Raw genomic sequence first — 26,088 nt, forward strand, 5'->3', positions numbered from 1 at the left:
AGCCCTAAAGATAGAGACGTGGGGCCGGGTGGTACACTGGTTAAGAACCCTCTGCAGTCTGAATCTCAACTTTTACATTTGCCACTGTAACCGAGGGAAAGTTTTCTTAAACCTCTGCCCCTCGATTTCCTCATTTGTAAAACATAGGCGATTATACCATTTGCTGATTTGGATTAATTGAGATTTGGATTCATGACATGCTTCACCTATAATCAATAAATGTTAACCACGACAACAATAGTGATGCTGCTGAAACAGTGAATATTATCGTTTGTGCCCCTCCCCCAAAGGTGAGATAGTCGTGGTGGAGTTATGGTAGCGCCTGGAAACCCATCAGGTTTGAACAGCCTAGAGAGGAAAGGAGTCTCTGACTGAATTTCCAAATTTTTTTTTCCTAGAATACTGCTTTGAATTGGTATTTATTACTTATTTTAAAATTGATCTGCTAGAGTTGAGAAGGAATCTTGGGAGAATCCAACTTAGGCTTCACAGAAATTTTAAAGACAAACTAATTGGAGAATCAAGATATAAGAAAATAAACAATGATTTTTAAGAACATACGGTTAGCCTTTAAAATTTTTTCCTTTTAAGGTGATGTGAGATTTAAAAGTTACTAGAGTATTATAAGCTCATTATTTAATCTATGATACTCTGGGAAAGAATGCAGTCCATGAAAAAAATACTTGAATTTTCATCACAGGCTATTTTTCCTCATGTGAAAAAAGACTTTGCTTCTAAAACTTCACCCACACTACCTCAAAGTATTCTAAAGGCGAGGAACATTTCTTTTTTTCCCACGTGAAACCACAACATACCTACTACAGACTTTACTCACTCAGTGAAAGTTTTTGTCTGACCTTTTCAGAAACACGTGGACGTGACTCTCCTGGTCAAATCATAGAGTTGTCATTTGGTGGAGATATTTCTTTTAAACCCATTTCCCCACGATAAAAACTAAATAGCAAAGAGTTCAAACTGAACTAACTTGCAAAATTTAAAAATCTGCCTTAGTTCCATTTGGTTGCTAGTTGTTATTCCCTAAAATGTTTAGTGTACCTCTTGGGTCGAGTATAGCCATTGCAAAAAAGGCTCTGATGGATTTTTAAGGTTTCACATATCCTTCGAAGAACACAATCAGGTGGTACCTACTCTCACTTTATAAACTAATTGACCACGGTATAGAAAGCAAAATGTTTTAATAGAAGGCAAGGAAATGTCCAGCACATTATAGGACATAAACAATAAAAAAAAAAAAAATCAGAGGCCCCTTATGAACACTAAGCTAAGGCGAAGTATAGGTCCTCAAGAAAGGACCTACCACACTTGTCCTTTTTGCTGGCTGGAATGGTGACTTAGTCAGGCTGCCCAGCCACTTCCCCAGTGGGCAGGATCTTTTCTGGGAAAAATATTGCAAAAGTGTTTGTAGTCCTGCCTTCTGCTGGGTCCTTTCTTGGTGTGCCTCCAAGAAGAGAATCATAGAAATGTAGAGCTAGAAATTATTTTGGAGAGTTTACAGATTAGAAGAAATGAAATCCAGAAAAAGGAAGTAATTTACTCAAGTCCAAACACCCAACAAATAGTAGGACTAGAGACTTATCTAATGGCCTATATTGCTTCTAAACCCAACTGCTGCTTTGGAAGATCTCAGAATTCAGAATTTCACAGAAATTTTTAGCTTTATATATGTTATACTGTTATTAATAGAACATTAACCATATGTGCAGAGGGTAAATATACAGTGATCCAATCATTAAAATAAGATTTGTGTAAGATGTTGTAAATTTGTTATGTATAATAGAAAACAACCAAATTTACTAAAATTTAAAATATTTTTGTGTTAAGAGAAATGTTTAACTACTGTGAAAATAGCTTCATCATCTTGAATAAAAAATGTATATAAGTGTGTTGTTATTAATTCTACCAACATTTTTGAAATTTCACTATTACCAGGCATAGTCCTAAGTGTGAAGATGCAGGGAAAAAAGAAAAAAGAGCCCTGTTCCAACTTGCCAGTGAATTGAGGAGGGTGATGTAAAACAGACCGACCAGTGCGATCCTGGGATTACAGCTGCGGGTGCTCAGGGCGTGATGCCTATGGCAGGACAGCGGAGGGGGGCTTAACTGTGGACTAAGAAAGAGAAGGTTCCCCCAAACAGATGCACCAGAGCTGCATCTGGAAAGAAGGGAAGTAAAAGAAAAAGGGCATTAAAAGAAGAAAGAGCAGCATACACCAGCCAGTAGGTGTGACAGCACATGGCAGATCTGGGGACTATGTGCTTCTCCTTCTTCTTCTTTTTGTTTTTGCTTTTCCTCTTTTTTTTGGAAGGTTTTATTGATTGATTGATTGATTGATTGATTGATCAGAGAGAGCACAAGCAGAGGGAATGGCAGAGGGACAAGCAGGCTCCCTGATGACCAAGGAGCCCGATGCGGGACTCAAAGTGCGGACCCTGGGATCATGACCTGAGCCGAAGGCAGACGCTTAACCGACTGAGCCACCCACATGTCCTGGGACTATGTGCTTCTAAATGGCGGAGTCCCAGGCAGGGGAGGGCAGATCCTGAAGAGGACTGTGCATCATACTAAAAAGTTTGTATTTTACCAGAAAATAGTGGGAAGGTGTTGACAAACTATATGCTCTAAAATAATGCAAATCAAATTATACTATGAAGGGGCCCCTGGGGTGGCTCAGTTGGTGCCAGGGTCCTGGGATCGAGCCCCACATTGGGCTCCCTTCTTAGCGGGGAGCCTGCTTCTCCCTCTCCCTCTGCCTGCCACTCCCTCTGTTTGTGCTCTCTCTCTGTCAAATAAATAAATAAAATCTTTAAAAAAATTATACTATGAAGCTAATGGTTTGTTTGTTTGTTTCCCCTACTCTTTAACATCGGAAATTTTCCTAGAACATCTGGGAGTCGAATGTGATAAAATCACCAGCATCCAGTTGTAGAGCTGACAGAAATCTGTTTCCTCATCTGTAAAATGGAGATCATTTTAGGGTTGTTGTAAGAAACACATTAAAGCCTGTTAAACATTTATTGCAGTGCCGGGCGTATTGTAAACATTCAGTAACAGTAAATTGGCACCATCTTTATTGTGATCATCATCATTATAAAAAACTGAATCAGAGGGGAGCCTGGCTGGCTCAGTTGGTGGAGCATCTGACTGTTGATCTCAGGGTCATGAGTTCGAGCCCCACGCTGGGTGAGGAGACTACTTCAAAAAAAAGAAAAACTGAATCCGAGAAAATGGATTCGAATGCTAAGGGTTAATTTTAACATCTAGAGTTAAGAATAATTTTCCAAATCTGCTGATTCTGTATTGCTTAGAGTAATTAGGTCCCTTCAGAGAGAAATACTTTGTTAGTGACAGAGCCAGGAAAAGACATCGGTTAGCAAAATGCATTGACTATGTACTTGTGAGGAAGTTTTCTGCTGATTTTATTGTCCAAGAGAATGTAAGAAAAGAAAACTTGAGTTTCAATGGTTGAGAGCAGTATCTGAAGAGAGCTGTGTGCTTGGTAGTTAGAGGTGGAAGAGGAAAATATCAAGGTCTATAGTTAGCAACTGGGGATAAAAATTAACTTTCTTTTTTGCTTCCCTCTACTGATTTTCAGGCCCACAATAAAGAGAGTATATCATGCTTTTAATTTGCTATTAGACTGTAACTATTTATTTATAATCTATCCTCATACTGTAATGACTGAAGATTATTTTTTGCTGCATTTAATTGGGATATTTTCTGTAATTGTTCCAAATTGGAAATTTGAAATGTAATTCAACGATTTCAGTTTGGTTCTATTAAAGATTAGGTAGGTCAGAATTAGATTTACTATGTGCACAATACCATCTCTCTATTAAAAAAGGACCATATTTCAATATTCTGTAGAATAATAAGTTTATTTTCTGTGTTCTGTTTTGCTAGTGCTCCTATATTCCTCCCTGTAAAAGAGAAAATCAGAAGAACTTGGAAAGCGTCATGAATTGGCAACAGTACTGGAAAGATGAGATCGGTTCCCAGCCATTTACTTGCTATTTTAATCAATTTCAAAGGTAAGCCAGTATTTACATGTGCATATTAAAGTTGTTTGTAGCCTTTGTAGCTTATTACAAAATAAATCATAGATTGTGCTCACTTGACAAAGTATCTGACATGGGGATAGTCTCAACTCTTTCTTTGCGTGGAGTTAGGGAAGCGACTTTACAGGTTGGGAGGCAAGTGAAGAATATGGAGGACAAAAAGAGAACCTATATCATGGCACTACCTTCTGGATAGATTAAGAAAGTACTTTCAGATAGGAACATCAGATACTAGTAGTGCTCCCTGAGAATTACAGATCGATGCACATAAACTGAACAATATGTGGATTTGTGAGCATTTTGGACTGCATCAAAACTTATCTTTCCTTTTCCTTTCTATTCTGATGAAGTATCAAGAAAATGAGTTCACATCATTTAAACTTCCCTGACTTAGAGAGAACTCAGGTTATGCCATATAACCACAGCTCACTGGACTAGAACACTACAGTACCTACCCAGGTTCATCATACTAATTTCTTCATTAAGCATTTATTGAGTATTCACAACTCCTTGCCGTATTCTCCACTTAGATATTCCAGTTCCAGTAAACCTTCTCTTCCTCCCCTAGTCCCTCTTAGTGAAGGCACTACCATCCACTCATTTACCTAGTCCAGAGAACTGTAATTCCTAATTCACGTTTCTCCTTTACGCACTGTAGCTTATATTTGCCATCATGCTGATTTTACCTCCGTAATGACTCTTCTCTGCCTTCCTTCTGCCACTGTGTTAGGTCAGATCCACATGATTTCTCAGCTCTATTAATACAACAGTTCTTCCAACCAGTCCTTCTACCTCCAACCTGCCCCCAGGCCAAGCCCATTGTTCATGCTGCCACCGAGGTGATCTTTCTAAACATGAATTTAATCAGGTTACTCCTCATGGTTTTCAGAGTAAAGTCAGCACATCTTGGCATGGCTTAACCATCAGGTGGCTATTGTTGCATAACAAACCGCCCCAAATCTAGTGGCTTACTACAATAATGATTTATTATTTCTTATAATTCTGTGGGTTGGCTCTGAGTTTTACATGCAGTCAGATGATGGCTGGAATAGCTGTGTGGGGCAAGATGGCCTCTCATGCTCAGCACTTGGTACCAGTGTGGCCAAAGTGCCTCAGTTCTTTTCCACTGGCCTCTCATCCTTCATTACGCTAGATCGCCTTCTTTACAATATGGTAGCCTCAGGGCAGCATCTCAAGAGAGCCAGGCCTTGGTTCTGGAATTAACATAACATCACTTTTGGTACATTCCATTGGTCAAAGCAAGTCATGAAGCCAGCCATATTCATGGGGTGTGAAAATCAACTTTGCTTCTTTTTTTTTTTTTTAAGATTTTATTTATTTATTTGGCAGAAAGAGAGAGAGCACAGTAGGCAGAGCGGCAAGCAGTGGGAGAGGGAGAAGCAGGCTCTCTGTGGAGCAGGGAGCCCGACGTGGGGCTCGATCCCAGGACCCTGGGATCATGACCTGAGCCGAAAGCAGACACTTAACCAACTGAGCCACCCAGGTGCCCCTCAACTTTGCTTCTTAATAGAAGAAGCTGCAGAGGTTTTGTGGCCATATTTAACCTGCCACAGCATACAAGCCTCCTCGAGTTCTTGCTCCAAACTCCCATCTTTCCAGCTTCATCTTTATGCCCATACTCTTTGCAATAGCCACTCTGAACTATGTGCAGTTCCATAATATCTTCTACTTTTATATCCATGCCTCTTTATTTGCTTCTCCTGCTTCTTGATTGCCTTGATGAAGACTCTTCATAGATATCACCTTTTCTGGACTGTTTTCCTTGATCTCCAAGTTTGGTTTAGTTGTATATTAGTTAGGATGCCATCTGTTGCGTGTAAACAGAAAACTGACTCAAAGTATCATAAGGAATTAGGAAATTTATTATTGCATACATTAAGAAATGCACAGGTAGACCAACATTAGGGTTGTTTGATGCAGTAACCTAACAGGGTCATCAAGAAGCCAGGCCCTTTCTGGATCTCAGGTCTGCCTCAGATCCCCTCATGGTTACAATATAGTTGCTGCAGTTCCAGATGTCACAGCCAGGCATTGCAGTGTCCAAAGGCAAAAAGAAAACTATCTCTCAGGGTGCCTGGGTGGCTTTGTTGGTTAAACGTCTATCTTCAGCTCAGGTCATGATCTCAGGGTCCTGGGATCCAGCCCTACGTCAGGCTTCCTGCTCAGTGGGGATGCCTCTCTCTCTCTCTCTCTCTCTCTCTCTGCCCCTCCCCCGCTCATGTTTTCTCTCTCTCTCTCAAATAAATAAAATCTTTACAAAAAATAAAATTATCTTTCTTGGTATGTTTTTGTTAGAATTAGGAAACCTTTTCTCAACTTCCCATAACTGACCTCCCCTTAGGTATCCTTGTTTAGAATGAGTTCTTTTGCCTACACCTAAACCAGTCACAAGTATACCACTGAGTTGGGGATAGGGCAATATCTCCTAAGTTGGATGGAGAAAGGGTGCACACCTGAGTAGAAAGGAAGGAAGAAGAAAGGGGCTAAGATGTTGTGGAACAGTCAGAAGTGCCAGCTTCAAGGTGTGTCTTCCCTGTTCTGTTTATGCAGCTCTATCCCAGAGGTCTGCAAACCTCACTTCACATAACTATGCCGTAGGAGCTTAAAAAAAAATGCACCACAGACCTATTAAATTAGAATTTCTGGTGGTTGAACCTAGGCATTATCATTTTTAAGAATTGATTTTAGGGGGTTCTAATATGCCACCAGATTGAGAACCACTGCTTTATCCTCTCACTTATCACTCTACTGGAATAATTTGTGGACCCATCTTCCTCATGAGACTATATAGGGGTTAATGGTGTAGGACCTATTTTCTTTGGCTTTATATCCCTGGGACTTAGCACAATGCCTGTTTCTCAGCCAATAAAAGCTTGGTGAATGAATGAAATGAATGCAATGTGCCAGATTAATAAGGAAGGTTCTTTGCTTCCAAGGAATTAGAATTTATTGGGAGGAACAGGTGCTTATGCAAATAGAAATATGACTTCATCAGGTAGAAATGAAAGGGGAGAAGACCTTGAAGACAGGATGGCTGCAATAAAGAAACAAAGGCTTGACAATGTAAGATACATCAGGTGTTCAGGTTATTTGATAAGGAGTGGTGAATTTGTAAGGTGGAGAGGTAGTTTGAGGTTAGATTTCTAAAGGGTCATAAATGCCGTACTAAGGAGATTGTCTGCCATATGGGCAATGACAATTTGTGACAAGTTTTGTTTTGTTTTTAACCAAAGACGGACTTGAGTGGATCTCTGATTTAGAAAGTAACCAGTTTAGGGCCCCTGGGTGGCTCAGTCAGTTGAACTTCTGACTCTTGATTTTAGCTTCAGTCACGATCTCAGGGTGGTGGGATCAGCCCCACGTTGGGCTCCACGCTGGGCATGGGGCCTCCTTGGGGTCCTCTCTCTCCCTCTCCCTCTAACCCCTCCCAAATAAATAATCTAAAAAAAAAAAAAAAGAAAGTAACCGTTTCGAGTGTTGAATGTGTATTGGAGGAGAACAATGGAGAGTTAAGGGCAGAGTGCTCTAGCTCAGTGATGGGGAGAAAGTAAGGAGAGTACTGAGTGAAAAAAATAACCTCTTTGAGTGGCTACCATGTGCCAACCATTGTGAATAACATTGTGTTTAGCTCACCAAATTTCTTATAGTAGTTCTAAGTGCCAGCTGCATGTAACATATGAAGAAACTGAGTCTTAAAGGAGTTAAATAACTCACCCAATGTCCACAGCTATTCAGTGAGAAAAACTGGAATCCAGTTAGTCTGATTTCTGAAGCTCCTTCTATTAACTGCCTGCTGGTCCTCATGAAGATTTTAGAGGGCCCAGATGAGAGCAGAAGTAGAAGCAGCCAACAGAGGGGCAGGTCAGGAAGATGTGTGAGAGTTACAATCAACAGAACTTAATGACAGTGTAAGTGCTGAGGAAGAGGAAGGTGTCACATTTGCATGGGTGAGAGAAAGGACAGGCCAGCTCTGACTGTGCTGAATTCGAGGGACTCACAAGAAATCCAGAAGATGCTTGAAAGAGTTAGAAATGCAGAGTTTTATTTTTATTAAAGATTTTTATTTATTCTGGGTGGTGAGGGGCAGGGAGAGAGAGAATCCCAAGCAGACTCCCCACTGAGCCTGGAGGCTGATGTGGGGCTCGATCTCATGACCCTGAGATCCGGACCTGAGCCAAAATCGAGTCAGGCGCTCAACCAACTGAGCCACCCAGCTCCCCTAGAAATGCAGACTTTTAGTTCAGGAGCAGGCGGTCCGGGCCAGTGTTAGACAGGTCTGGGAGCGATAGAGGAATCAAAGAGGGAATGCATACCAGGGATCCATAGAGAGGAGAAATGCTGACAGAGTTTCGGGATCATCTATACTGAAGGTACAGGGAGAAGGAAGGTGGAGGAAGTGGCCAGATGGTGAGAGGCGAGTCAAAAGAGCATAGTGTCTTGGAAGGGGAGTGTTTTAAGGAGAAAAGGGCAATCAGAAAGGGACTATTGAGAAGTCATTGGTTTTGGCAATCAGAGGTCTGTTGGCGGTTTTTGTGAAAACGGTGTAGGTGCCATCTTAGAGCAACGGGGTTAGAAGTCATTTTATATTAGCCTGAGGGGAGAATGTGAAGGCACTAGTAAGTGCAGACTACCCTTTCAAGAAGTTTGCCATATCTGGAAAAAGAGTTTGGGGAGGAGGTAGTTCAAGGAAAGCAGGAATGGGTTCAGAGAAATGAGCCCGCTACAGACTAAAACTGCTGAGGAAGAGAGAAGCTCTCTTGTTGAGCATAGATAGTAAATGAGGCAGAGTGAAATGAACACACCCTGAGGAAAATGAGACCAGATGAAACAAAAGGAGTAGTGGTCTTCTTTCTGTGAGGTGGGAGCCCCGTAACAGGGAAGGGGCACCAGAGGTCAAGACAGTTTGATTCTGAACCCACTACCGAACGAATCGAGTGATCCTTTACGCTTCCTGCCCTGGACTAGGAGCTGGTCTCCGAGCTGACACCTGCAGCTGGAAGCAGGCAGGGGCTCCCCCCTCCCATGGGCTTCCTGACCAGCTAGTGGTCATCTTAACAAACTTCCCCCCACTCCCCGCTCAGGTATCTCTGAAGGCTGCCTCCCCCAAACACAGCTGCCTCCTGTGGGCATGAATTCTGAATCTCCTCAAGTCCCCAGTAAGAAGGACTGTTCCTCCAGAGTGGTGAGAACTCTGAAGGACCTAGCCCTGCATTCCATGCTACTTGTGTGCACTTGAGCAACAGGAAGTGTCAGCCCTTCGTACCTCCTTCGGAACGATACCCATTCCCTACCATTGTCTCCCTGTCCCATTCCCAAGCTGTCGGGGGTGTAGACAGAAGTGGGGGCAGTCTGTCACCACCCAGAAGCACTCAAAACATGATTTTAAACGACTCTGGGAAATCAGAAGTTTGGAGTCTGGCTCCTGTACCACGACATATGTAAGAGGAAACGAGCACTGGTTGGAGGTGTGAAAATGGCAGCTCTCAGTACATGTCTTACTACTGCTAAACATGAAATAAAAATAGACTTACTGTAGAGACACCCAGATGCTCTCGATAAGATGAACTTTATATTTAAAGTAACCTTTAGATTTCACTCAGCTGTAGGAAATTGGGGAGAATAGTTACCAGGAAGTTTCCATTTTCAAGAAAGGATGTTACAGTATTTTAAAAATCTAAGACAGGGATTATTGGAATATCAGCTTTCACTCTTTAAGTCTTATGTAGGAGAGCTTTACTGAAGAGTAGAATCTGCAGCGGCCAGAGCAGCTACCAATAGCCATGCCCGCCATGGGAGGCCAGGCCCCAGCGCTCACCCTTCTTACCACCCACAGGGAGGAAGCCATGCTTGGTGGCTGATGCTGGCTACTTCCATTTGTGATCTTCCCAGATAATCTTTCAGCTCTTTGCTTCCCTCAGTGTTGGGGTTCACAATCTCCTTCCAATGTGTGGTTTTCCTTCTTACATTTTTTTTTTTTTTATATATAGGTAAGTCACATTTACCCTGCTTATACCATTTTGTTTTCTCTTAGCCTTTCCCTGGCTTATCCTTTCTCCGTGAAACTCACCTTATGCCCTTTTACTGAGTATGCTTTGAGATCCTCATTCCATTGACTGAAAACTTCTTTGCAGTCCCAGGCTTGTCATATAATTCTCCTACTTCATCTTTGCCTGACTGGCTTCGCCTTGAAGAGAACATGTCCTTGGCAAATGGTTACTCATTCCTCAATTCCCTCCGGATCAAAGGGCTGGGAGGAGCGATGGGTCTTTATTTTTTGAACTTTTTCTTTTATGGAGAGCATAGTGGTTTGTTTGTTTGTTTTCATGCAGGTCTACTTTTTAATATTTTGTCCTCCTAAGTGGATAGTAGTTCACAGAGTGCACATAGTAGGTACACACACACAAAAACACACACACACACACACACCTGTCCAACCAACAAGTCCAGCCATGCCACCTGCAGTCTTAAATTCATTCCCTTGGTCCAGGCCCTCACTATTTCTCATTATTGAAATGATCGTCGACTAGACTTTCAGCCTTGGCCTTTCATCCTCGCCCGCACTATACGGTTGTGTTTTGTTTTATTTAAACCTCTATTCGATCTTGTCACAATTCTCGATTAGATTTTTCTGCCTTCTAATTGTCCATAGGATAAAGACCATGCCTTCCAGTTCCAGCTCCAACTTCGGCTATTTAATTATGTGCTAGTCATGCGGAAACAAAAAAAGAGCAATTTGGGGGGGGGCGGAGAAAAAGCCAGCCATGCCCCATGCCTTCATGGAGCTTAGAGTCTGTGGCCACACCGTCAGATAGATAATTATAAAGTGGGGTGAATGCTGTGAAGGAAAAGTGAGGGTGCTGCTACGAGATATTGTAACAAGGTGCGGAGTTTCAAAGGCCTGTGTGAGTAAATCATGACTGGGTGGAGACCAGAGGGTGTTCAAGTGTTAGCTAGGAAAAAGTGAGGGGAACAATATTTCAGAAGGAGACACCACCATGTGTAAAGTTTCTGAGGCAAGAGCGAGGTTGGTGAGTTTTAGGACCTGAAAGGTCATCATGGCAGGGAGGCTATGAGTGCGGGGGTGCATGGCGAGCGTTGACACTAGAGAGAAAGTAGATAGGGTATATGCAGGTTTCTCTTAAATGCAGTGAGCAGCCAGGGCTGGGTTTTTAGGGGAGTGGTGACATGATCTGACTTAAAGGTTTCCACTTGTGTTGAGCTGTTCCAGTTACCTCAGAGTCCTCTTTGTTTCCCTTGCATATTGATGCCTATGCCCTGGTCCCTTTCCTCTTCCCTCACCTGGGGACACCTTCATCTTTTTCCACCTCTAGGAATTAGCATAGCACAGTGGTTATGGAGGGCGCCCTGGAACTAGCCACTTTCTAGTGTGTGTGGCCTTGGCTGTGTTCCTTTAACCTATCTGTGCCTCAATTTCCTTTGTAGAAGGGGGAAATAATAAAGTTATTGTGAGGTTATCAAGGAGATGCCATGGGCTTAACCCATAGTATTTCCTATAAAAATGTTTGCTTCATTATTTTACTGCTATAAATAAGGTTTTCCTCAAATGTCAGTGTGTAACCTTCTCTTACCTTTTCTGGTACAATTACTTACTTCCTCTTTCTGTGCTTCCATGCTGCTGTGGTTGCTTTTGTCACCCTATCATAGAGTTAGTTGAATATGTACCCTTCTTTCTTTATAGATTATGAATTCCATAAGAGCAGCAATGAAGTAACTAGCATCAGGCACCTGTGTTTACATTTCTCCTCTACCAGTTATTAACTCTGTGACCTTGGGTAGATTGTGCAACTTTTTGATCTTGGTTTCCTCATCTATAAAGTGAGGATAACATATCCATCTTAAGGGGTTTTTTTTGGTAAGGATCATAGCTGCACAACAGTGAGTGCTTAGTAAATGTATGTGTTTCTCTTCCCTTGCCCTGCAAATTTCTAACACATAGGGTAGAAACAACTATTCAGTGAATAGTCTGGTTACTCAGTGACGAGGCTGAGTGAGGTGTCAAATGAATAAGGAGTAAGGGTTTTATAAATGAGTAAAGCAAAATAGAACACAAGCCCAAAATAACTAAAAAGAAGAGATTCTATTGTTAAATAAAATGATTATCTTGTACTTCTGATACTGCACGGATACAGCCTAATTTTTAAGTTCATTCAAAGTATGTTTGTCCTATAGTAGATCTTTTTAAGTTTAATTTACCCATAGCATTTTAGAGGAAGATGAACATTATGGCCTGACCTGAAATTGAGTAGAGTGCCCTTTAAACACAGTTTGAAAGCCATTAAAATAGAAGATTAAAAGCAACGGATTAGAAAAGGACTGCTCACTCACTTGGGGCTTAGTTTTCTTATCTATAAAATTTGATAGACTAATAGATTAAATGATCTCTAAGATTCCCTCAAGCTCTTGCATTTTACAGTTTTGTGATTCTCTGATTCTAAAGGCTTGTACACACAATCACAACAGCTTAAGATGCTAGATAAAATCCAAATGGTGAAAAGAGAAAGAAAATCAGCAAAGAACTAAGTGGTTAACAGTCTGGAGCTATTTAATGGGGGAGCAGACAGTCTTCCTACCTCAACAATAATTGAGTTTCATAATGATGACACTGAGTCATCCAAAAAGGTTAAATTTGCTTCAGTGCGCTCTCCTTAAAAGGTAAGGGAATGTGTAACACATTTTTGGAAATATTTTTACCAATAATATTTTAGCATTTTTGTTAGTTTTTATTCAACTTAAAAGGTTAAACTTCAGTTATTTGGAAAATTCACTTATGTGAATATTTACTTTGTCTTCTCATTTTAGGGGCCACAAAGGTCTGCCTGCTACAAAGTGCTCAACAGTCTTCTCTCATGGTCTTCCCCTTTTCTGTGTCCTTGATTTCATCCATAAAATCACCACCATTTCGGTCGCTTATTCTTTCATTTATTCCATAGGCTCTTGTTAATCACCTGCTATGTACCAGGCAGCGGTGGTCAAAGATAGTAAGACAATAAGACTTTGTCTCTATGTTCAAGGGACTCTTTGACTAGTATGAAATACATTTATGTAAATAAATAATTGGAATGCAGTATAGTAAGTTCTATAATGATAGCGATAGATATAGAATATAGGTATAGATATAGATGTAGATATAGATATATAGGGAAAGTTTGGGTTGAATTTTAGAGTGAGTGAGACTTTTCCAGACAAATGAAGGCCAGGGAAAGGGATTTCAGGGAAAACAATAGCATGTTCAAAAGCATTATGATTTGTAGTATCATGGGCAACTGGAAGAAATGTAAGGAGCTTCATATGCTTGGAAAGTGCCTTTAGGGGAAAAGTGTAGATGAACCTGAAGAGATTGAATCAGATAACAGTACTGTGGTCTTACGCTTTGCTAAGTGTTTTAGACTTTATGTGCGGTGGAGGAGTGACAGTCATGTTCGTGTTCTAGAAAGACCAGTCTGGTGGCTGTGTGGAGGATAGACTTTTGCACCAGCCTGGGCAAGGGCTGAAAAGAGCTTGGGCAGAGGCAGACTTAGTGGAGGAACAAAGGGAGGGGATGGACATGAGGCTTTAAGGAAGTGGAACCCACCAACTTATAGATGCACGTGATGCATGATGGGGCAGGTTAAGAAGAGGATGGAATTAGATGATTTTAGCTCTCTGTCCTGGGTGAGTGTATTGGATGCAACATCTGCTGGGGGTGGTTCTAGGGAAGCTTCTGCTTTCCTGATGTAAGTACCTCTGCTTCCTGTTTCCACCCCCTTGTTCTGGCAGAAAAGTGGAGAGATGTGGCTTGAGACCAGGAATGCAGAAGCCACTGGGGCAGCTTTGAGGAGACATGCATGAGGAAGGACATCTATATATTGAAAAGAGTAGAGCAAAAAGATAGAAAGAGCCAGCCTCCCAGCACCATCATTGAGTGGCTGCCCCTTGTCTGGCCTGCCGACCTCTGGATGTCTCGTTATGTGAGACAAACACCACTTACATGCTTACATACATACCTCTGCATACATTTATAACCAATATGGTAAAGAACAGTTGGTCAATTGTAGATGAATTTCACAATGTCTTTGCATTTGTTGTTGTCTTATGAAGCCCTAAAACCAGATTTCTTTTAATATATGTATATGGTGAATTTAATTGTTTCATTGCCTTCTAAGTTTTCCTTTGTTTTTTTATGGGACAAATTACTAAAGAAAAAGCCTTGTCTTTGCTGGCAGACCTCTTGGGATACAGATGGGGGAAAAAAATGTGTATATAAAGATAGGAACTGATATTCTGAACAAATTCCATAGGGAAATTTTATTGAGTTTTGAATGAATTACTAAATACTAGCCTTGATCTTTGATAAAAATGCAATTTTTAATAGAGCTTTTTACTTTTGGTTGCTATTTACTCTGAAAAATATTTCTTATAATGTGTCGTTAAAGAAGAGACTTGTTCTGTAGTGAAATTTTAAAAGAACATATTGGCTTTCTCTTTAGGCATCGAATCCAATGATATATCTTGAGTCTTAAAGGATAAAACAGTGAATCTGGAATCTTAACCAAATTGAATCTTTTCCATATACATTTGTGTCTGATACATATTAAGGGAGATTACATCAGAACCGAAAGCTCTCTCTAGTCTCACAATTTGTACTTTTAAAAAAAAAGTGGTGACTGCCATGGCTTCTCCAAGTATGCCCCGGACTATGTGTGGAATTCACTGCAGTGTTTTTCCAAAGTCTGACATCCAAACCGCTGTAGGCTGTATGTTACTTACTTACGATATCAACCTGAGGGCTTGTTTTCTGATGGTTATTCAAAGTGTTTTTACACTTGTAGATTAATCTCCTAACAGCTTTTATCCTGTGGCAATAAAGCTAAGAATTGGGTGTTATTAAATCGCTTTTCATTTAAGATCTGGATGCAGCCATCAAACAAAGCTCTGGGGGAATTTGTGGGAAAACTACAAGAACCGTAGGACAAGTAGGTCACAGAGTGCAGCATCGTCAGAGGGCGGAATGCGGGGCAGGGCTGTGCGTCAGGAGACTTCAGTTCTAACCATAGCTCACACCGTGACCGGGTGTGTGACCTTGGGCTACTTACCGGGGAGCTTGTGCCTCAGTTTCGTCTCAGATAAGATAGGGCCAGATCTAGCCTGTAGCACAGGGAGAGGGTGTCCCAACCCGGGAGACATCTAGTCATTCACTCCACAAGCGAATCCCTGCCACAACATTTTTTTTTTTTCAAAGTATTTTCCATTCTCTATTTGAACAACTCTGGTGACCATGGACACATCACCTCTCCCTGAAGAAGCCCATTCTGTTTCCAAACATTTTTAGTTGTCAGTGACTCATTTGGGAAATATCTAGCATAGGCCCCTCCATAGCGACAGAAAGTGGATTAGAGGTCGGCAGAGACTGAGGAAGGAGGGAAATGGGAGTTACTGCCTAATAGCTCCAGAGTGTCCTTTTGGGGTGATGAAAAAGTTTTGGAAACAGATAATGGTGATGGTGGCACGACATCACAAATGTAATTAACGCTACTAAATTGTATACTTGAGATGTCCACTTTCATATTATATACACTTTACCACTTTAAAAGCAATTTCATCTTGGTGAGCGCTGTGGTGTTAGTCGGAAGGTAGAGCGTATTGAGTTTTACAGCAGATGAAATGGTCTTTAAGGTCACAGACCAGGGAGGAGCAGGCTAAGGATCTGAACCCGAGACCCTGACCCTCAGTCCATAGGGGTCCTACGATCCACACTGTTGTCAATGTTTGTGATGTTCTTCTGTGCTTGGAGCCGGCCTGAATCGGGGAGGCCAGAACATTTCCACCACCATCGTTCAATCCAGAGACTACAACTCAGTTAATGGGGCCTGACAAAGCACTATTTGGGCAGCCGCAACGCACTGTTAATTCCTACAGAGCTTATTTATAGTTAATCAAACTGAGTCCTCCCAAATCTGCTTTATACATACTACTCTCCAAACAGCCCCCCCTCCCACTTCTAAACTGGGAGGATGGCGTTCTGGATTTAAATGCAAGGATTTAAAATGTATCCCTATTTAAACACATACCGTTGCTTTTTCTGATTCTTCCACTCTCTTCCGATTATTTTGAATCTTGATTCTAGCACACATCATATTTGTTACTTCTTTCATCATAAAATGTTAATCCAAATTGTAAATCAAAATGACTTCGATCCCCTTATTCGAGTTATTGATAAAAATGCCAGAAAGGACTGGGTCACGGACAGACACCTGACTGTTTAGCTGGTGGTCTTCCCCTGGCCTTACCCGGGAATGACCAGCACCTTCATATAGACTTATTCCGTTCCAGAAACTGTTTAAGTGCTCCATACATTGAATCTCATTGAGTCTGTGGAACACCCCAGCAAGGGTGTTATTGTCACACTCATCACTTTATGCATGAGGGAATGAAACACAGAGAGGTTAAACAGCTTGCCCGAGTCACACAGCCGCCAAGTGGCAGAAGCAAGATTCAAACCTATGCCCTCAGCTTCCGGAGTCCATGTTCGGAAACACTGGGCTGTCCTGCCACTGATACGGCCAGGATTCCAGCCCGTATTGGGATAGGGTAACATAAGGGACTCGGTGAAATCTGATCAAAGAGACTGCTACTATAACATTCTTTAAATGTTCCATTGGTGGCAAAATAATATGAAATGCCAGACCAAAGGACTTGTGTTTTGTGTGTGCTCTCTCTTCTCCCAAGAAACTTAGATTCTAAACTCCTGTTCTCCTTTCATGTCTGCTCAAAAGATATTTCTTTTTTACTTCCCCAGGCACACTTCAGTCTTCCTCTTTTATTACCTCAGCACTTTGTACAAATGTTCGTTCCTCTTTGAACTGTATTTCCACAATAAACAAATAACAAACATTTACGGAGCCCCTGGGGTGCGCAGCTGGCGTTGCACTGGGTAGTGGGAATAGACACGACGCTCCTGCCCTCGGGCCTCCTGCTGGCCAGGGAGAGCCAACACACGAGTACAGCCCTGGGGTCTGCCCCATTGTCAGTGTTCTGCAAGTGCTGTGGAATGGCTAATTGGAAGAGAATTAAGTACCAAGAAGGTCTTTGAAGATGCTCAAGTGTGCATCTGCAAACTGTTTTTGTGCTTGAAATTAAGAGAGGACTAATTTCGACCACCATGGCTGTTTACTTAGCCGAATTGTAGGGTCCCCAGCCTTTATCTGGGTGTTTTGGTCAGCTTAGGCTAAATTGTGCTGTGCTAACAACCTGAAAACCTGGGTAGCTCCTAACAATGAGAATTTATTTCCTGTTTACAGTACCTGTCTCTCTTGGGTTATAAGCAGCTTTGCTCCATGCGTTATCACTTCTAGACCCCGGCTGAAGGAGTGGCCCCCATCTGGGACATTAATACCAGTCTCATACAGAGGAAAAGAAAACAGATTTCCCCAGGGATACCCATGCCTATAATTTTTAGTGATTTTCAGACTGTTTATCGTGTTTAGTCCCAACGATCTGAGGGCTATTTACATGTATTTTCTTGAGTTTTGAACATCACACGTTACCAGGGTAAAGTCAGGTTACTGACACATCTAAGAAAAACTTTAAGATTGACTGATAGGATTTTTTAATTCTGTTGTACCATAAGTCATCCCTTTGCTATGCATATTTCTCTATACAACTTCTGTTTTCCAAATAGCAATTTATCCATTAGGAAAAGAGCTTTGCAATTAATTTAGCTCATTTTACTGTATAGAAGTATTTCAGTGTATGTTCAGTGCACTTTTCCAAGAGAAATAACTGCTTAACAGATTATAACAAAAATGAATATAAAGCTATTATTCATGTACTCTTTACTATATATTTTAGCGGTTAGGATGAAGGATTCATTGCTAGCCTCAATAGAAATGCTAACTTATTTCTATCTTCCTACATGCAGCAACAAAGTATATCTACTCTGCTAATTACCTAATTAAAAAAACCAACAATTTGGTGCATAATGTTAATAAAATGAGTACTTAACAATTGGGAAGCTTCTAGAATGACAATATTGTAATAGGAGATAGCCCTGTTTCCTTTGAACTTTTACAATAATAAAGAAGATAAGCAGTTTACCCAGGATACATTTTTCAGATCCTCTCTTTAGAGCTGCCAAAATAATGAAGTCATGCTGATGGGAGAGGTATATAAAAGAAAATCAATTGTGGTGACTGGCGAATTTTTCTTCATTGAGGATCTAATTACAGGGAATGGGACTTCACTGAATCAGACATTAATGATTCCTAGGAGTAAGTTGTGGAATGGGATACAGGATCTTTTTCAGAGGTTTGGGGAGAATAGAATGTCTTTTCACCCGCTTGGGCTATTTGGTATAGCTTCACTCAGCACTGGCTTCTTTCCTAGTGTGCTGGGTCTGGGACAGTGCTGTGTGGGGCAGGAGCAGTGAGGAAGTCTTCTCAAGTGTGGTAAAGCATCTGAGTGGGAGTGGGGCAGGTGAGTTGAAGGAGAAAGACCCACCAGTGACAGTAGTTATGTGCACGGGGGTTGGTTGGATGGGCTAGAGATAGATTTTAAAATAAGCAGGAAGAAAAGAAATTTTGTAATGACAAAAAGAATAGTAAACATGATCACTTTCTCTTAGAAATTTTCTGAAAATAGTTGGCACAGTCAGTAAAAATACAAGCAGATACACAAGACTGTTTATGCAAATACATTTATGGTATTTATGACCTCAAACAAATCCATGCGGGCCTTTGAGAGAATTCCTATGAAGTCTAAGATCTTGCTTCCTACCAGCTGCCCCGCCCCCACATTTGCTTAACTGAAACTCCATGGCATTGGATTTTCATTCCCTTCTTATTACACTAACATTTACTGAGCTCTCACTTTGAGCTTAGCACAGTGTGATGCTCTTCTAGGTGTTAGAACCATTGGTAAAAAATATCCAGGCTTTATGGATTAGGCAGACCCACTGAGACCACTCTTCTTTGTGAGGGTATTTGCATTTGAGTCATGGGTAGGTGAATGAGCCCTCATTGCTCTGTCCTTACTGATATTTTACTAGTTAAGGAACGCCCCACCATCTTGATTTTATGTCAAAAATCATGGGGAAAATGTTTCTCAACCTCCTTTTAAATGCCACATTTCAACTGCACACAATGTGCCAGTATTGTTCAGATGGTAAGAAGACACGTTGACATTTGGGGGGATTCCTTACCCGCCTTATTTCCTTGAGAACCAAACTCTGAAGCTCTTGCCAACCTTATAAACACCCAATGGAATCCCTGCTCATATGCATATTTTGGGTCATCAGTATGTTTGTCATTTCTCCCTGGAAACGGTTTCTCACACCCACGTTGCAAGTGTGTGATCTGTGATTATATCCTCTGCTAGTTTTTCAGTGTCCTCTGTGCATGGAGCAAGGGCTGAGAACATGATTTAGCTTAGGGAAATGATAGAAAATGTGGTTGTTAAAGTGATCTTTCAGAAGTCTTTTTCTATGGGTAGTGACTATGCTAAATGCAACTCATGACTTCCTTTTTCCAAAACACTGGAGTAGGTTTGAGCACTAGGATCTCCGGATCATGGTATTAGACAGACATACAAGACACTGGCTCAACTTTTTAAGCCCTTAGGTATCATCTAATTTCATTTCGAAGGGGAACCTCTACCTTTTTTTTGAGGATTTTGAGAAAAAAAGCACATAATTACTTTGCTCACTGATTATCCTTTTGGTGTGTATAGCCTTTTCTATAACGAGAGCTTCTCACTCTACTTTGGGATTGGCTTCACAAAGTGAATAAGAGGCCCTGTTGTTTTGTTTTGATCAGTGAGGGGAATATTGGGATGTCCTGGTTTAATTAGTGCTGTTGTTTCTAGGCTCTTCCAGCCCTAGTTTGTTTAGGAAGTCCCTTCTGTATCACCGTATTCTCATACATGCTGGGTTACAATGTGTATCATTGATATTTAAGAAATAGTTCCTCTGAATAAGGAATTGAAAAACAGAAGGGTGTTTTGAGCATTAACATCATAAATCAACATTTCCATTTTCTGAGAATGTTTCTCCAGGAATAGGTATTTTTGAGATGGAAAATGGGCTCTGAAAAACTTCCTTTGGGAACACAATGGCCCACCCTTATACTTCCCCACTTCTTGATAAAATCTGATTTAATAATACATTATTGATCTTCAAATATGAGAAAAATAATTGTATGGCACAGTGTGAGTTTTTAAATAGTAAAATGGATTGAATAGAAATTGTAAAACTGTTTTTATAAAATAGAAGTACAAGGATCAGAAATCAATGGTATTAAAATGACATGAAGATATGATCAAACTATACACTCACTACCTCTATTTCCACATGTGGAAATTCTACCTCAGTTTTTAAATTCAGAATTTAAAAAAAGCTCTGAAGCATGGTCAATGGAGAGAAAATTTAGGAAGGTCAAACTTATGATGTAGCCTAGGATTGTGGTTAAAATTAATACGGAGAATTACTAGTAACTTATTGTTTCCGGAAAGATCTGAATAAAGAAGAATCAAGAATCTTTGGATACTGGCTAAGGAATAAAATTGAAAAGGAAATAGCAAAGATATGCTACTAAGACAACAAGGAAATCCAATAAAAAGTAGGGTGTCGGGGCCCCTGGGTGGCTCAGTTGGTTAAGCGACTGCCTTCGGCTCAGGTCATGGTCTCGGGATCGAGTCCTGCAGCGGGCTCCCTGCTCAACAGGGAGTCTGCTTCTCCCTCTGACCACCCCCCCCCGTCGTGTGCTCTCTCTCTCTCTCTCTCATTCTCTCTCTCAAATAAATAAAAATCTTTAGAAAATAAGGTGTCAATTCCTTACTGAGGATTTCAGTGAAGTATTGTATTAAAATTTTCAAAGTTCCATCGATGGTGTGGTTAGGAAGAGCAGGTGGTGAGGGAAATAGTGGAGCTCTAAGTAGGCAAAGGCACAATGGAAGGAAAATGGTGGATGAAGAAGGAAAGAGAAGTGCTGTTAATATCTTTGGGCAGGTGTGTTTTGTATGTAAATGCCTTTGTCATAATAAAAGGGCAAATGGGCAAAGAATGAAAAAAGTAAATATTTTTTTAGCATTTATTTTTATTTTTAATTGAAGTGTAGTTGTCATATAATATTAGTTTCAGTGTCTAACATAGTGATTCAACAATTATATGCAGTATGAAATACTCACCACAGTAAGTACGGTTACTATTTGTTGCTATTACAATATTATTGACTATATTTCTTGTGCTATGCTTTGTATCCCAGTGACTTATTTATTTTCTAACTGCAAGTTTGTACCTCTTGGTATTTTTTATAACTCAGGTTGGGATAATAGGCAGGAGTTTTATCATCTTATGCTTTGTTTTGGATGCTTCTGTTGATGCTTTAATTCTCAATGACTAATTAGGGCAAGGGGTAGAAAACCTGTGTTAGTAAAGAACTATTTATAATATAGGATAGCAGTTTATGGTAGTGTGGTTGTCTAAGTACTAGCTCCCAGAGGTATCTGCATCCTAATCCCCATGGATTTGTGTCACCTTACCTTGTTACCTTATGTTACCATATATGGTAAAAGGGACTTTGCAGATGGGATTAAGTAAAGGATCTTGATATGGAAAATTACACCTAACTGTAATCACAGGGTCTCTGTAAGAGGGAGGTAGGAGGTCACAGGAGTAGTAGTGGATGTGGCTATGGAAGCAAGAGGTGCGAGTGATGCAGAGAAGGGGTCATGAACCAAAGACTGTGGGAAACTTCTGGAAGCTGGAAAAGGCAAGGAAACAGATTCTCCCCTAGAGCATCCAGAAGGAACAGCCGTGCCAACACCTTCATTTTAGCCCAGTGAATCAGATTTCAGACTTCCGACCTCCAGCACTGTAAGAGGAGAAATTTACATTGATTTAAGCCACTAAATTTGTTATAGCAGCAGTGAAAACATACAGGTAGTAATTTATAGATAGGTCTAAGTGTAACTGACTTGTACAGTGAATGTCTGTGAGCTTTCCTTCAACTCTAAGCTTCGAAAATGCCACAAATTTTCCAAAAATTCTGGCTCTGTGTTGTTATGCTCTGTGGGTTGACAAATTCGTTTCAGTTTCCAAAGTTAGGAAACTTGGGTATGGACTTGATTTGAGGCTGTAATGAAAAAACTCAGTTCAGTCTCCTGCTGTGCTTCTTTATCCCTCATATAGAACACTTTCACTTCTGACGTTTCTCATCACCGATTGTGTGGGGTTTTTTTCCCCTACACTAAGCGATTCTCCACAATACCAGCTGGGTGTCCTATAATGTAATTCAATTCTGACGCTATCCACTGGTAGATAGTGCCAGATCCCACAGGTCAGGGGCTCAGTCCCACAAAACTGTCCCCTACTTCAGATGCCAGTTCCAAGTCGTAGGTCCCCAAAAAACCACTTTTGTTTTTTGTTTTTTTTAAAGACTTTATTTATTTATTTGACAGAGAGAGACACAGCAAGAGAGGGAACACAAGCAGGGGGAGTGGGAGAGGGCGAAGCAGGCTTCCCGCTGAGCAGGGAGCCCGATGAGGGGCTTGATCCCAGGATCCTGGGATCATGACCTGAGCTGAAGGCAGATGCTTAACGCCTGAGCCACCCAGGCGCCACCTCTAATAAGGGTTTTATTTCACATTTTACAAATGAGGAAGTTGAGGCTTGGTGAGATAAGTCACTGGCCCAAAGTCAGTGGAGAGTCAGAACTCCCACTGCCTGTCTTATGAAAATCCAAAGCCAGTGTTCTCTCTGGGGACCCACAGCTCCCTGTTGGACGTGTGAGTCTCTGTCTGGGGACCTCATTGTATTGAGAAAGCAATGATGATGTGATGAAAATTTCATAGAGCTATATTCTTTCCTGAGAAAAGGAAAGGTGGAAAATCACTCCTGAAGTAGGAACACTCTTGCCTGGAGCTTCCCTGTAGCCAGCAGAGGAAGTTTCTTAGAAGTGTCATCTCTCTCTCTCTCTCTTTTTTTTAAAGATTTACTTATTAATTTTTAGAGAGAAAGAGAGAGCACACATGAGTGAGTGGGAGGAGGGGCAACAGGGGAGGGAGAAAGAGAATCTCAAGCAGACTCCCTGCTGAGGACAGAGTCCAACGTGGGGCTCCATCTCAGGATCCCAACATCCTGACCTGAGCCGAAATCAAGAGTCTGACGCTTAACGGACTGAGCCACCAGGAGCCCCAGAAGTGTCACCTCTTACCGTCTCCTTGCTGTCCTGGGTTTCAGCTGTCCTGGTTTGGGTCAGAATTTATTTTAATAATACTAAATTTAATTATTAAATAATAAATGTATTATTAAAATAAAATTAATTAATAATATTTTAAATACATAATCATATATAGTAGTATTTTTGCTCCATGGAGTAGAGGAGAAAAATGAGATTTGATTAGTTCTAGGTTCTCTCTGTTAAAACTCGTGTCATTTGTCCTCAGAGTGGAGCCTGTGTTTTTGTTCTGATTCTTTCTTTAAACACAGCTTTCATCACCCTTCCGTTGTCTGCAGCATTTCTCCCCGGCCTCCTTGTTCTGATTTTGCCTTCCTGGCTGTGTGCTTGTGGGTTCATGTCACTGTTGTTTCTTCATCCTTGGTTCTGCACCCTCCCTCCCGCCTCTTTTATATGCCCTTTAAAACCTCATCTCCTTGAAGAACTCCCAGTCCAGCCTTGCTCTGTTCTTTAGGTGGCTCTTCTCTCTCTCCTTGAGATAATGGCAGTTGTTTAGCTGGTGAAGATTTCTTGGAAAACTCCTATTATAAAGAGAACCTTCACGTAAAATGTCGGATCACAATATGGGCTTATACTCAAAGACATGGGGACCACAGATTTCTGTTATTTATCATGTGAAGATCATGTTCAAGTAAACATATTCACAACAGCTCCCATAGTAGTCCATCCACATCTATTGGCAGGATAACTGAAAAATGAAAACAAGAGGTAGAGGTGAAATTTTCAAGTAGGACAAAGTATAATTGCTGAGTCAAAAGTCATACACATCTAAAATTTTAATAGATACTAGTAAATAATCATCCAAAAAGAAGGAGAGTACATTCACGGAAAGATAATTGCTCCCACTGAGCGGGGAGTCAAAAAAAACTCCACAAAGACCCATAGGCAAAAATAAAAACAAATAGCTAATTCCTATGAAAAGATGCAGTTTGGCCGGAAAAAACTTGTAGCCCTATGTGAAAAATATAACCTACCTGGTAACTCAGAGACACCGCAGACAAGACCACCCTGAAGAACAGTAATACTTTTCTTAAGAAAAGCTCATAGGAATTGCTGGACCAAAACTGTCATCTAGTTTACAAAATCCTTCACTTCTCTGATGAAATCAGCCAACCAAAATCATGCTCTCCAGCATTCTCTGTCACTGACGCAGGCTGCGGAGGCTGGTAGAGGAGGAAAGGGATTTAATATAAATTTAATGCTGTTTCTTAGATCTAATCTCAAAGAATATCTATATAGCTTAAAAATTTTCTTCCCATTTTTTTTTCCAATGGGAGAAAAACAGAGGATTTATAATTAATAAAACCTTTTTGTACCAAGCTCCTTCAGAATAAGATGGATTCATTGGTTTGCTTTTTTTTTTTTAATTTTTTTATTTGTGAGGGGGGTGGAGAGAGGGATGGAGGGAGCAAGCAGGTGCACAAGCATGGGGTGATGGAAGCAGGCTCCCTGCTGAGCAAGGAGCTCAATGTGGGACTCAATCCCAGGACCCTGGGATCATGACCTGAGCTGAAGGCAGACGCTTAACTGACTGAGCCACCCAGGCAGTCCCATTTTTTTTCTTTTAAGACAAAAAGTCATAAGCATTTTCTTGGTTTGCAGGTCTTGACAATAACCCCTCTTTCTTTCTGAGAACTCAGGAGATATCCTCTCAGGCAGGGATTATCCATAATACATTCCTGACCTCAGGGTTCTTAGAGTCAGGTTGGGAAAAAGACATGTATAAAATATAATTACTGCACAGTGTAACCAAAACTAAAGGAAGTTGTTCCTCTGGGAGCTCAGGGCCACAGTGGTTTCCCAGAGCCTCTGCTTTACGATACCTGGATTGAGACAATTCCTTGTCTGGGCTGCACCTGTTAAAGACAAACATCTTAATCAGCCAGCAAACATTTGCCAACCCCAACCACCAGAGTAATTTAATGTTGTTAAATGATGGCTTGGGGGATAGATTTAGGGGGTAACTTCTATTTGTATTGCTAATCAAGAGATTGATTATTACTGAATTTTTTTCTTGATGCACATATTAGAATTGAAAGGAATCATTTGCTTATTAAACCTATTCTGTTTCATAACGTTGCCACCTTTAAGCCTACCGTTATAGGACTGGAAGGCTGACTACACAGGGTACAGGCAGCTGAGGGGGAATGAAGACATCTGTGCCAAAAGAAATTATAATTTGATCAAAGGGATTTCTTGTGACTCCAGCCAGACAGTCTTAGATGGTAGAAGCTATTTACAAATGATACGTCACTGCCAACATTTTAAAATCATCTTCTGAGTTGTGAGCCCCAAATTTGTAATGATAATCATTATTACCACCCCTTACTGAATTATTAAATACTCACTATTAAGCAGTCGTCTGCCTAAACCCTCCACATACGTTATCTCATTGACTCCTCAGGGACGCCCTGTCAGGTAGATATTATTATCACCACTTTATAGATGAAAAAATTAAGAGCTGAAGGGATTAAGTATTATTCTTTTTTTTTTTTCTTTTTGGATGAAGTATTTTTCCTAAAATCATGCAGTTAGCAAGTTGTAAATCCCACATTTAAACCCAGGTTTGTCTAACTCAAGGTCATGTTCTGAATCACTGCCCTACACTTGCAAGGCTACTTAGGACTTACCATCAGGGTGGACTTCATATTTATAATTAATTCAACCCTTAATTGCTCCAAAATAACACACCTGCCAATTTGCTGTCAAAGCCAAAGCCAAATGCAAATTTTTCTCTCTAGAAACTGCAGGTCTGAGCCTTG

General features: G+C 40.9%; 1 protein-coding gene across 1 annotated transcript in view; it reads left to right on the top strand.

The window, feature by feature from the left end:
* The window catches only part of KCNMB4 (potassium calcium-activated channel subfamily M regulatory beta subunit 4), a 57,969-nt gene that overhangs the window by 21,813 nt on the left and 10,068 nt on the right, over positions 1–26,088 (top strand). Inside the window, exon 2 of the mRNA XM_036119306.2 lies at positions 3,922–4,049. Coding sequence (XP_035975199.1) covers positions 3,922–4,049 — 128 coding nt within the window. The remainder of the gene's footprint in view (positions 1–3,921; positions 4,050–26,088) is intronic.

This window comes from Halichoerus grypus, chromosome 6, assembly GCF_964656455.1.
Source record: "Halichoerus grypus chromosome 6, mHalGry1.hap1.1, whole genome shotgun sequence".
NCBI lineage: Eukaryota > Metazoa > Chordata > Mammalia > Carnivora > Phocidae > Halichoerus > Halichoerus grypus.